Here is a 13,763-nt window from a genome sequence, read left to right as displayed (position 1 = left end):
TTATACAACATGTAGTTGTATGTTTGTTAAGTAAATAAAACCTTTCTTACCTTTTTACTCCTGACCACTCTCTCAATCCCCTTCCACTTATGGCTAAAACAAATCAGTTTGTACTGGACAGAACATTCTCTCTAAACTGAGGAACTTCAGGCACATGCCTACAGTGGCTCAGGCTAGAAGCTGCAGGGGGCACGTGAGCACATGAATGATGTGTGTCCCCAGCCACTGGCACTGTTGGCGGGGGGAAGTGGCGAGTGGTGACTGCCCGCAGGCACCGCTGAGAGTGTAGGCGGTGCCTTTTTGTAGGGGTGCACTGCCACGCTCGGGGGTACATGTGTACCTGCATGCACCCACTATGCATTGCCTCTGCTTGAGGCCCCTCTTTTCCCTTCCATAATGCTGATCGAAGGGGGGGTATGGCTAGGCCCTGGCAGGATGCTCTGATTAGGGAGTAGTTATACCCCCCTCCTTGATAACAGAGCATTTAGCACCCCATCAGAAAACAAAGCCTCGCTCATTAGTTCAAGCTCATCTTAAACAACTTTTTCCAAGGAACAGATCATTTCCAGGAGGGACATTACCAGCTACCTGTTCATTAGCTCCAAAAAGCCCTAAGCCAGCATTGTGCTGTCTGCCTTTGTCTTGTCTGCCTTATACAGACACCTTTCAGCATTAGCTAGAATACCATAAGTTGGCTATGGTCCATGCTGTGGGAGAGAGGAGGGAGAGATCCCTGCTAAGGCAGTGAATCGTGAGGAGGTGGGTGAGCAAGAGGAAGCCAGGCAGACACTGCTGTACCTGTAAGTCTCTGCCGGAACTCCAGTGATGGAGCAGAGGGGATGGGCCAGCCCAGCTCCCTGGAGCAGAGAGCCCCGCCCAGCCCAGAGAGCATGCCGGGATGCTGGGGGACTTTGATTTAACTTAAACCAGAAAGGGGTCTGGGGCAGACATTGCATAAACGGGTTTGACTCAAATCAGTTAGGTTTTCATAGTTTTCATAGACATCAGGGCTGGAAGGGACCTCAGGAGCTCATCGAGTCCAGCCCCCTACCCAAAGGGCAGGAAGTCAGCTGGGGTCATAGGATCCCAGCAAGATAAACATCCAATTAACTCTTGAAGGTGTTCAATGTAGGTGCTTGAACCACCTCCGCTGGCAGACTTCCAGACCTTGGGGGCTCGGACAGTAAAGAAATTCTTCCTTATGTCCAGCCTGAAACGGTCTTGCACGAGTTTGTGACCATTTGAACTTGTCATCCCTTGGGGCACTCTGGTGAACAAACGTTCCCCCAGATCCTGGTGGTCACCCCGATAAACTTATAGGTGGCCATCAGATCACTCCTGAGCCTACGCTTTTCCAGGCTAAAGAGTCCCATGTCTCTCAGCCTATCATCGTAAGATCTGTTTTCCTGACCTCTGATCATGTGCATGGCTCTCCTCTGGACTATCTCAAGCTTGTCCACATCCTTTTTGAATTGTGGAGCCCAAAACTGGACGCAGTACTCCAGCTGCGGCCTCACCAAGGCCGAGTACAAGGGGAGAATGACGTCCCGGGATTTGCTCGAGAAGCATCTATGGATGCACGCCAGCATTTTGGTCGCTTTACTAGCCGCAGCATCGCATTGGAGGCTCATGTTCATCTTGTGGTCAATGATGACCCTCAAGTCTTTTTCTTCTGTAGTGCTAACCAACATAGCACTGCCGAGCCTATAAGGGTGCTGCAGGTTTTTCCTCCCAAGGTGGAGAACCTTGCATTTTTCGGTGTTAAACACCATGAGGTTCTCGTCTGCCCATTTGCTGAGCTTGTCCAGGTCAGCCTGGATCACCCGCCTATCTTCTGGCGTGGATGCTTTGCCCCAAAGTTTGGTGTCATCGGCGAACTTGGCCAGTCCACTCCTAACTCCAATGTCCACATTGTTAATGAAGATGTTGAACAGTATGGGTCCAAGGACAGAGCCTTGAGGGACCCCACTGGTTACAGGGCACCATGATGAGTGACTGCCATCAATCACAGCCCTCTGGGTCTGACCATGAAGCCAATTTCCCAGCCAGCAGATAGTGGTGGAGCCAAGGCCACAACCGGCCAGTTTGGCCAAGAGGTGATTATGGGATACCAGATCAAAAGCTTTTTTGAAGTCAAGATATATGACATCAATCTCTTCTCCCTTGTCCAGGTGATAGGTCACCTGGTCATAGAAGGAAATGAGATTGGTCAAACAAGACCTACCCGCAACAAACCCGTGCTGGCTGTCCCTTAGAATGTTAGCCTGGGCCAGTCCCTCAAGGATGGCCTCCTTAATAAACTTTTCTAAGATCTTCCCCAGGATAGAAGTCAGGCTAATGGGCCTGTAGTTAGCCGGATCCACTCTCCTCCCTTTCTTGAAGATCGGCACCACATTGGCCTTCTTCCAGTCTTCTGGCACTACACCAGAGCGCCAGGAGTTTTCAAAGATCCGTGCCAGGGGCTGGGCTATGACGCTCGCCAGCTCCTTGAGTACCCTGGGATGCAGGTTGTCAGGGCCAGCTGACTTGAAGGTATCCAGCTTCTCAAGGTGTTCCTTCACGAGGTCAGCATTGGTGGAGGGTAGGGAGGGTAGGGGATTCCCCTCACCCAGATTTCCCTGTCCCATAGCAGGCATGGGCATCCCATGTGACTGATGAAAGACTGACGCAAAGTACCTATTTAATAGGTTGGCTTTTTCCTGGGCGTCAGTTGTCAGTTGCCCCATCTGGTTTAGTAGGGGTCCAACATTGCCCTTGCTTTTCCTCCGGCTCCCCACATATCTGAAAAAGGACTTTTTATTGTCCTTGATGCCTGAAGCTAGTTGGAGTTCAGTTGCAGCCTTGGCTTTCCTGGTTTGGTCCCTGCAGGACCGGACCAGCGCGGAGTAATCCTCCTTGGAAGTGAATCCCATCCTCCATCCTTTGTAGGCTTTCCTTTTTAGCCACAGTAGGTCCGCTAGGTCCCTGGAGAGCCAGGGGGGCTGCTGTGCCTTCTTGCTGCCTTTCCTCCGTGTTGGAATAGATTTAGCTTGTGCACTGAGGATCGCTTCCTTGAGAAGCAACCACTCTTCTTGAACTCCCATCTCCCTGGGGTCATGGTCCCTGAGGGCCTGACTGACTAGCCTCTTGAGCTTGTCAAAGTCGGCTTTTCTGAAGTCAAGGACTTCTGTGTTGCTGACTGACTTGCCAGCTTTACGGCGGATGGTGAAGGTGATCAGCTCGTGGTCGCTGTCACCCAGCTTCCCATCAATCACTAGGTCGCCGATTAGGTTGTCCCCCGTAGCCAGTACCAGGTCAAGCAGCGCTTTGCCTCTCGTTGGCCCATAGACTTCTTGAGTCAGGTAGAGGTCATCCACGCACGAGAGAAAGCTTTGCGCCCGCTCAGATTTAGCTGAGTGATCTTCCCACGAGATGTCCGGGTAATTGAAGTCACCCATGACAACCAAGGTCCTGGAGCAAGCGGCCTCAGTCAGTTCCTGGGCGAACTCCTGGTCAAGCTCAGGCTTTGAGTGGGAGGTCTGTAGTAAACTCCCACCGTTGTGTCCCCTGTGCCGTTTTCCCCACGAATTTTTACACAGAGGGTCTCTAGCTGTCCATGCTGGTCGCCAACATCAGCTTGCAGGGACATGTAGCTTTCCTTCACATAGAGAGCTACACCCCTGCCCCTTTTGTCAACACGATCCCTCCTGTATAGGGTATAGCCCTCTATACCCGTGGTCCTGTGATGGGTGGAGTCCCACCAGGTCTCCGTTATCCCAATGACATCATATTTCTTTGCACTGGGCAGGAGAACGAGCTCGTCCTGCTTGTTGCCCAGGCTCCTGGCATTAGTGTACAGGCAGGCAAGTGTGCCCTTGGGGGCTCTTGCCTTGCCCACAGATTGTGCCAGGGCTGGGGCAGGGGTGGGCTCCCTTAAGTGCCCCCTTAAGTGCCTTGGTCCGCTGGCTTTGCAAGGGCCGTTCAGCGGGCCAGCAGGGGCAGTAGTCCCCCCATCCCCCAGCGGGCTTAGTTTAAAGCCCAGTGGAGCAGGTCAGCCAGCCTGGCTGAGAAGAGCCTCCTCCCCAGGGGAGAGAGGTGGAGGCCATCTCTTCCCAGCAGCTCGCTGCCTCTCTCTCCAAAGAGCGGGCTGTGGTCATGGAAGCCAAAGCCTTCCCGATAACACCAGCGCCGCAGTCTTTGGTTCACCGCGTGGATCCTCCTCTCCCTCCTCAGCCCATAGCCCGAGACTGGGAGGATCGAGGAAAACACCACCTGAGCTCCCAGACCCCTAAGCCCCGCTCCCAACTCCCTGTAGCGCCTCATGACCTGGCTGGGGGTGCTCCGAGCCGTGTCATTGGTGCCCACATGAATAAGGAGCATGGGGTAGTGGTCTGTGGGCCGGAGGAGCTGCAGGATCCTCTCCGCAATGTCTCGGATGCGGGCCCCCGGGAAGCAGCAGACTTCCCGGGCTAAGGGGTCGGGGCAGTAGATTGCCCCCTCAGTCCCCTGCAGGATGGAGTCTCCCACAACAAACACCTTTAGTTTGATACTACATTCAACCAGGTTTATCTCAAACCAGTTTCAGCTCTTTTCAAACTGGTTTATGTGCACTGAATGTCTGTTCTGTTATAGGTTAAACCAGTTTTGGATCACTTAAACCAGTTTATGTGTAATGTCTGTCCCTAGCCTTGGAATTTAGTATTAAACTATTTAGCTGGACTAGTGCTCTTAGGTCCTATGGCAAATTAATAATAATAAATAATTTTCTCCAGATTCAAAAAGCAGATGATTTCTGTTAAGTTGGAAGTGACAATAACAGTTTTGAAAGGATTTTGACTAGAAACATGGAATAAGCATTAACCCTGGTTTGCTTTGTCCTACAATACAGACACAGTATAGTCTGTGTCTGTATTGTAGGGCAAAAACTGTTTTCATGTTATGCCTTTCACAGCACCTGGAAAATTGTTGATAAAAAAAAGTAAACAGCACTAGGGAGGACAATGAAACTGGTGTGGTTTGTAAAAACATGTGGTCTGCAAGTCAAGTCGTTACACTACTTTCAGTTTTCTGGATGGGGATGCTGGAAATTCACAGTGCAAGGGTGTGCCACAAACTATAAACTCAGTGAGGCAGTCTATTCAATCTTTGGTGTCCCATTTTTCCCCTTTGATCTTTTTCCAGTTGCTGCATGCACTGAATAACTGTGCTTTATCACTTCTTGACTACCCCTCTCTAATTCCCTTGGCTACCATTTAACTGACCCTCATTCTGAAGATTTTTTTCTCTCCAAAACAGACAAGGGACAGGCTACTTCAACAATCAAAAATTCCCCTAGTCAGAAGAAGGAAGAAAATTACAATTGGCAGCTTCTTAGTTGAACTCAACTCCTCACAGGAAGAGAAAAGAGAAACTACAAGTGCATTGTTTCTTCATCGTTCCCACTCCTGCTCAGAGAAAAAGCTTCCAAACAGAGCTAACAAAAACGAAAGGACAGATAAGATAAATCCTAGCAGAAGTTCTGAAATGGAAGAAATGGAGAATGGGACAATAGATCCTGCCTGCACTGTAACTAAACCTCCCCTCGCTCAGGACATTTTACAGAGTAAGTTTTGTGGCTGTTGTTTTAAAAGTGTGTCCAGAAATACTTGCATGGACAGATTTTCAGGGAGTGTGATCAAGTAGAAACTTGCCTAGTTTGAGAACCTGTTTTTTTCTTTGCAGAATATGTGTAGTTACATGCCAAATGCCTCATTTATCTGTGTTTCTTTTTAAATGATACGTAAGGTGAAGAAAATTAGTGCGTGAAAGAGATTCTAATGATAAAAGAGCCAAAACACTTATTGTATCCAGTTCTAAAGGATGAGATTGTTGATATTTGGAGATTATTCTTTAGTACTTATGTAACTTTGCCAGAGGAGCAGGAAAATTATCCATGTGTCTCCATGGAGGCTGTGGCTGAGTTAAGCATAACTTACACTGTTCTGGAATTTTGTTACTGTGCAAGAAAAGCAGTAGAGTGTGATCCTGCACACATTTATTACCAGACAAAGAGCTTATTGTTGCGAGCAGTCCCATTAATTTGTAATTACGCCTACACTACTGCTGCACTGTTAAATCAAGGTGACGTAAACTTTGTATTAAACAGAAATGGGAAAAAATAGATTCAGCAGGAGCTGGGAAACCTACAAGAAGAGCTGAAAAGCTATTGTACGGTGCTTGGTAACCTGCAATTTACAGACTATTTATAAGCATAGGAGTATTCCTGCTTTGGATGTGTGTATTTGTGAGTGACAGTGGAGGTGCTGGGCAAATGTACTACTTTTGTTGGTCCAGATACCCCCTTCTCTCAGCTCTTTGTTCCATCTGCCCTTCCAAAAGAGACAGTTATGTTGAGAGAAAGGCTCCAGGTCTGTGGGGCTGTTTTCAGTTTGTCCTTGGGCTCTGAAGTGCCTTGGTGCCTCCTTCTTTTCTTTCCTGGAGAAAAGTGTTTGTTCTCTAGCAAGTTGGAATCCAGGTGTGGACTGGGAAGGTGTGACATATAGCTTTACACATACTACAAGTACTACAACCTGCCTGTCTGATCTAGACTTGAAACCCATGGTAAAAATATGCATTTGCTGCTAGTGAAGTCAAGGTTCACTGTGTTGCAACCCCTTTCTCTTAATACAGTACATGGACCTACATCTCCTTGAAGTGAATTTCTTAGGTTTGGGGAGATTTTTCCCCCCTGCCAGTGGGTTGTTTTTTTCTGGGAGAGGAAAGAGTCTCTTATCTTGAACTTCAAGCCTATAAAGGCTTTGCTAATGAGTCAAAGTTAAAGATCTACCCATGCCAAACAGACCACAATGTAAGCATGATTTAAGCATGCCTGTTCTTAGGAACAGCCAACAGCATACAAAAGACTTATGTGGCAAGTGTCAGACACCTCTGACTTCCACCTTTACAGTTGGGTCGACTTCACTGCAAATCCAGAACAGGGCTTGATCTTACAGCTCTGGAGGCCATGCAAAATGCCATAACTGCTTTTTCACCCCCCCTATCTCTGGCAGTAGAGCTATAGTGACTGTTTGTATGCTCAAAAATGACTAGCTATGCTGGTGAACTTTTAAGTGTAGACCACCCCTTTGTGCGAGTTTGGTGCATGGTGGCAATATCTGTTTTATAAAAAGTTTGCCTTTGAGCTTCAGGTTTTTGAGATTTTTATATACCAAGACAGCATGGCCAGCTGCCCATATATGTCTTTTCAGTGCTTGATTAAAAGGATCCTTTAAAATTATTAGAGTTAAGGAAGGAGTAAGCCCCTTTGGGCCACATTTGCTATATGAGAACATTCAGGGTCAAAGGGGGTAGGGATATACCCTATGTCAGCTGTCTTCTCCATCTAAGGAGGAAGGTATACTGTAGTGCCCTAGGCATCTAGCCTGGGCCACTGCAGGCATGTGGCTTAATTTCTGGAATCAACAGTGAATATCTGTTCACTTGCTTATCAGTTCAATCTATGCAGCTTAGACTAACCTGTGAAGATTTAATCAATTCAGCCTTGGGGTTTTTGACTGTCTGTACTTAGCTGAAAATAAGAAGCCTTAATACATAGCAAAAGGGAAATGGCTGCCTTGCATACTGCCTCTGGTGACAGTGAATGAGAATTTAGTCCATTGCCTGAGAAAGGCTTAGAGCTGGGGCATAGATGTTGCTGGAGTTGGACTGAGGAAGTGAGCCTAGAGAATCATGGCAGAACCAAACTCAAACATTCTGCTATTTCCTTTGTAAGTTTTACTCATGAAGGGCAAACTAAGACAGAAGTTATGTGAGAGTGACACTGGCTAGGGACAAGCATTCAAAAAGCCTGAGCCTGAATTGATTCAATCTTTGCAGGTTAGTCTAATCTGGCTTGGCTGAATTGGTTTGTAACTGTACAGACATCCCCTCTGGACTGAAGAAATGCCAGCACATGCCTGCAGTGGCTCAGGCTAGAAGCTGGGCATGCTAAAGCAGCCCTCCCTTCCCTTCCGCAGTGCTGAGCTGGGGGGGGAATGACCAGGCTCTGGCAGTACGCTCTGATTAGGAAGCCCCCCGCCCACCTCCCTGTTGCTAACAGAGCATTGAGTTACACAGCAGAGAGTTACACAGAGAGTAGAGAAAAGAGCATTTATCAGTCCATCAAACAAAACAAAGCCTCTTTCATTTGTTCAAGCTCTTCTTAAGTAAATTTTCCCAAGGAAGGAATGGAGGGACATTTCTATGTTGATTAGCTCCAAAAAGCCCTAAGCTGACATTGTTCTGTCTGCCTTTGTCCTGTCTCCCACAGCATAGACCATAGCCAGCATGTGGTATGCTAGCTAATGCTGAGAGGTGTGTGTGTAAGGCAGAGGGGGGTGGGGTACCCTTGCTTGAGCAGGGAGTTGGGTGGGGGCAGGCAGAGCAGGAGAAAGCCAGACAGACACCTGCAGACTCTTCTGAAGCTCCAGCCAGGGAGCAGAGGGGCAGAACCAGCCCTGTTCTGGAGCAGAGAGCACAACTCAGTCCAGAGAGCATGCCAGGATGCTGGAGGACTCTGATTTAACTTAAGCCAGCAAGGGGTCTGGGACAGGCATTGCATAAACTGGTTTGACCCAAATCAGTTAAGTCTGATACTACATTCAACAAGGTTTATTTCAAACCAGTTTCATCTATTTTCAAACTGGTTTATGTGCACTGAACATCTATTCTGTTACAGGCTTAAACCAGTTTCTGATCACTTAAACTGGTTTATATGTAATGTCTGTCCCTAGCCACTGAGACCATGATTCTAACACAAAACCATGAAGTTTATGAAGCTTGCCTTCTGGACAATGATAGAAAACATTCATTTACCAGCTTTTACTGGAACTACTTGCCAAAATTTGAGTTGAGTTACTCCAGTTTAGAGGAGCTGCAGGTTTTTGATTCACAAATATGTACAATGTTCTGATTTTTTAGGGGAAGGGGTCTTGGTTTCTTTCAGAGCCACAGGGCAGTAAAGTTTTCTCTTCTTCCTCCCTCTCCTTCACCTGAGCTGCCTCTCTGGCTTGCAGACCCTCCCAGAACATTATGAATCAACATTGTTCCACTTTTGCTTTAGATAGAGATGTGCACATTTTGTTTTGGGTATGAAAGCTGCTATTATTTCAGCTATCTAGGAATGGATCTCTCTGAGTGAGTAGTGTTTCATTTTAATCATGAAAAAACATGGATTTTGGGTTACTTTTTTAATCCAAAAATTGAGGATTTTTTTTTTATCAGAGAAAACAAGGATCCCTGGTTATGAGGTACCCTGAAATTTGAGCCCAGCCCTTTTTGTTGCTGACTAGTGTCCCGGCAGAAGGGTTACATGTTTAATATGTAACCTTGCTTAACACAGTATTTATATCTCATCAGTGTGGTTGCCAATGAGCTATGCCAGCATCTAAGGGAAGAAAGTGTTTGGGGGTTTTTTTAGAGCTTGGGAAGGAAGGTAATGAGCTAGGATGTTAGGGCTGGCCAAAGCACAAAACTTTCTAGCAACAGAAAAGACTCCTTTCTTTCTTTCTTTGTGCAGGAGGAGCCCAGAGGCTGAACAGATTTCAGACTCTGCTAAATTGTTCTGCAATCTTAAGTACAGGATAAGCAAATTTTTACCATTTTTTCACTGGAGCAGGGATTTGGAACTGAAAACTATGGAGGTCATTACTGGAGTCAGAGTAGTGGGGAAAAGAATATTTTTCTCTTGCTTATTTTATAAACAGTTATATCACAGGTAGTACAAACCTATGATATATCCAGTGCAAACTACTCAGAGGAAAGCATATTATGGATCAGGAAAGAAAGAGACATATGTATACAGATGATGGCAACATCTCCTGCCAGGGTTATTTTGCTGTGCTTTTTAAATGAGAGCTACTTATTTAAGACTAAAAAAGAAAATAAGACTAAAAAAGAGAATGAAAGAAAATTGTGGTTTGGGCAGTTTATTCTATTGTTGTCCTCTATGTAGTTTCTTCTCTTGAAGCATATAATACTGTTTAAAAAAGGAGATTAGATTCGATGATTCTTTTCTTAAATCTGGTGTGGCAATTTCTATTTTATTGATGCTTCTCAGCTGGAACACAATGAGGGAGATTTCCTGTAAAAACATAATTTCTTGGATTTGATGTTATCGTCTATAGCCATTTCTTGTGAATTCATTCACTTACTCATTACTAATTCTTTACTTATTACTCAGTCTCCCTGTCATATTCACAGAATGAGTGATTGCAGGCTCTGGGCTATTTCAGCAGTCAAGGAAGGGAAGCAGACTTAATTTTTAAAGGCATTTCCTCAAGGCACACAAAGAACAAAAACAATTTAGGTGACAATGCTGGTTACAATCCCTAGTGGTTCTTCTAGACCAATGGTTTCCAAAGTGGGGTGCACACACCCCAGGGGGGTGCGCAAGACAATCCATTGGGGTGCGGGAAGAAAATATTAAGACTTCTATTTATATTTATTTTTTATTGACAAAAATAAGAAAGAAATTAAGCTTTACTAATATTTAATATACGAATTGACACTGGTGCCCTCACTCGATCCGTATGTCAGATGGTCACGTGTCACGTACAGTATGCGAGGTATCCTGAGGGAAGAGTGGGAGTTCCACAATGCAGAGTGGTTGACAGTGGCATGCTCACTCATATATTGGGGGTGCGTGCTCAAAAATTTTTTACTGATAGGGGTGCGCGATCAAAAAAGTTTGGAGACCACTGGTCTAGACACAGAGAAAAGGACACTCCTCTTCCATAATTATCCTTGCCTAGCCATGTGATAAGTAAAGATCCCTTATCCTTTTCCCATCTACTTTTCCACTTTGCCACAGTATCCTTTGCATATTTGGAGTGCTGAAGATACATCTGTGAAACAGAATAGCTAACGAAAGACTGAGGGCATGGGAAGGAGAATACACACTCTGGTGTACTTTACACTGGTTTTGCATACCAGTTAGGAATGGACAGATGTACAGCTATTCCAGGGTAGCTCACACCATTGGCAGCTACCAATGTGCCCTGCTACCAGGTGGCAGCAGAGCAGGTAATATTGCCATTAGCCATCAACTACCCAGGAATTGATTGGGCGGAAAAAAAATGAACTAGTATTACTTATATTGACATAGTTTTACCCCTGATTCTTTCTCTCTCAAGTTACCCTGATACAGATATTTGCATTATCTGCCTATTGCTATTTTACACAAGAGTAATGCTGATTACACGAGTATTAACATTTAATATGCCAATGCCCTGGCTTGTGCTGTAGGACTATAATGTATAAAGTTGATCATGGAGAGAACAAGAACTCCTAACTAATATTTTTGTCCCACTGCAACAGTCATAGTCACTCCAATGTAACCTGCAGTGTTTGGAAGCATACACACATTTCTAAATGCACCTACATTTATTAATGATTAATTCGGTATTAGGCTGCACAGAAGAAATGAAAAATAACATCTCTTGCCTAAAGATATGCAGTCCAAGCATGCACAAAATGCCTCAAATTGTGCAAACAGAAAATAGACAACAGAGAAAGGGAAGAAAAAGGTTACAGCAATACAATCCTAGAGACTCTTTGGACTCTTTCTATAAATAGATTATATCAGTTATAGTTTATTGAAATCTAATCAGATTCATTCAAATGTGAATAACAGTAAGTTATAACAATAAACAATAAGTGAAACCAGGCTGAGCTTTGGGTTAAAAACAAGAGCTTTGCACTGGCCTAATGAAGACCAAGGAGGAGGCAGAATGATCTATTATCATTGACAGGATTATATTTAAGATTAAGGGGAAAAGTAAAATTTAGGTTGAACATCAGGAAAACTGCCCTATAGTGAAATTGATTAGAACATGAAGTTCTGAGCTGCAGATCCAGGGTTTTCAAGAAGTTTCAGTGGGCAATATACTCAGACAACTACTTGTTAAAGGGCTGTGAAGTAGGGCAAAAAACCCCTCAAGCTAGACACAGCTGGGTTGAATCAGCCCGTCTTCCAAAAGCTGAAAGCTACATAAGGTTTCATTGATGAAGCTTATCAGAAACTGTTGTTTTTTGTCATGTGGCATGTTAACAGCAGGGAAGCCATTTTTTATATTATGAATCCCAAAGGAGCAAAAGGCTAGGATATCTTTTGTTCTGTAAGTCCAGCAAAATCAGGAGTTTCACCAAGTTGCAGGAAGCTAATCACTATGAGATTCTTGGCTGTTGTAAACATTTATTATGTGCTGTTTCATGGAACGGGGTGCATGAGCATGTTGTACTGCCAGCAAAGCCCTGATAGAGCTGAGCATCTCCAACTCCCCTTAAAATCAGTGGGGAACTGTGGATGGCCAACATCAACCTGAAGCTGTGGGAAGTAGTACTTTGTAACTATTATGCAGAGAATTATCAGTTTTCTACCTCCATAAGATAGCCTGCTGGTGGTGGGGAACTTTAGGGTAAGAACCAAGATCTCCTCGATTCTAGCACTGGCACACTGTTAATTACCGTGGGTCCTAGTGTACTCCTCTTTAAAAAAGGGTTAATATTGTACCAGATTGTTGTGAGGTAATGTTTCTCCACAATTAGTGTTCAGTATTGTTAGTCTGTTCTCTCACTGGTTTTACACTGGGGCATTCTGTTGACTTCAGTGAAGTTATTCTTGAAATCCAGGTGTCAAGTGAGAGGTATTTCAAGCCCAATGTCCAACCTCATAATATCCTCCCTTGGTTTTTGTAATCTCAGGAAGCATACAAATCTTTGCAGCTTTGAATATGGGAACTCACAAGAAATACAGTGGACCCCTGCACCCTTCTGAGCTTCCCTCCATGCTTCACAAAGGAGGCAGAATCAGAGAGCTGTTGCTTTGCCAAGTGCTGCTAACTGCTCAGTCTTCATTTAAGGTTTGATAATAGGTTCATAGTCTTGGTGAAACTGGTTGCCAAGACGCTGGCTTTAGTGACTCAACCCTGGAAGGAGAAATGACAGCACAGTCAGTTATTCATGCTTGCAGCCAGGACAGTGTTTGGAGTACGTAGGGAGAAGGCAGACATGATTCTTTGGGTAGATATGATATTTTTTATTAGACCAACTAAATAGCTGGAAAAATTGTTCTTTGCAAACTTTGGGGCACAGACAGCCTTCTTGAGGCATAGGGAGAGTCTGGTGGTGTTTTGTGTGCTCCTGGAACAGAAGGCAATATGCAAAATACAGGTCTGTGAAAATGCAAATGCATGGCAGCGAGGATCAGAGGAAATGAGAAACAATAGTTGTGAGACAGGTAGGTGAGGGGGGAAGGGATAGAATGTAGCTGGTAAAATGCAGACAGGTTACCTGGGGTTCTCAGATGTCAGGCAGGTTATAATGTGCCATAAATCCAATGTTTATATTTAGTCCATGATTTTTTATACCCATTAGATTTATGAAGTGAAGTTCATAGGCTCATCTATGAAAGGTGTTTTGTAAATTTACTTTGAGGATTAGAACTGAGAGATTGCAGCGAGAGAGTGGTTGTCTTGTGAGAAGCGTGCATCCGCAGGTAATTGGGTATTTTTGTCTTCCATAGTTTTTTGGTGTGCGTTCATTCTGGTATGCAGTTGTTGTTTGGTTTCTCTTACATGTTTTCCATCAGGGCATTTAGTGCACTTAATGAGATATGTTAGATGTCTAGAGGTGTAGGTGTAAGATCTAGGAATGGTGATGGTTCTGTTGTAGGGTGTAGTTATTGTGGGAGTGGTGGAAATGTGTTGGCAGGGTTTACATGTTTTGTCCTGGCATGGTCTGGATCC

The 13,763-nt window shown here is 45.0% G+C and overlaps 1 protein-coding gene across 1 annotated transcript in view; it reads left to right on the top strand.

Annotated features, from left to right (window-relative positions):
* Positions 1-13,763, top strand: part of LOC149874470 (organic solute transporter subunit alpha-like) — an 88,515-nt gene that overhangs the window by 47,475 nt on the left and 27,277 nt on the right. The window contains exon 4 of the mRNA XM_090062131.1: positions 5,275-5,581. Within this exon, the coding sequence (XP_089918257.1) occupies positions 5,503-5,581 (79 nt within the window). The 5' untranslated portion in view covers positions 5,275-5,502. The remainder of the gene's footprint in view (positions 1-5,274; positions 5,582-13,763) is intronic.

This window comes from Crocodylus siamensis, chromosome 1 (genome assembly GCF_052110815.1).
Source record: "Crocodylus siamensis isolate JL-2025a chromosome 1, ASM5211081v1, whole genome shotgun sequence".
NCBI lineage: Eukaryota > Metazoa > Chordata > Crocodylia > Crocodylidae > Crocodylus > Crocodylus siamensis.
The sequence above is the reverse complement of the archived record's forward strand: the minus strand, read 5'-3'. Positions and strand labels throughout refer to the sequence as shown.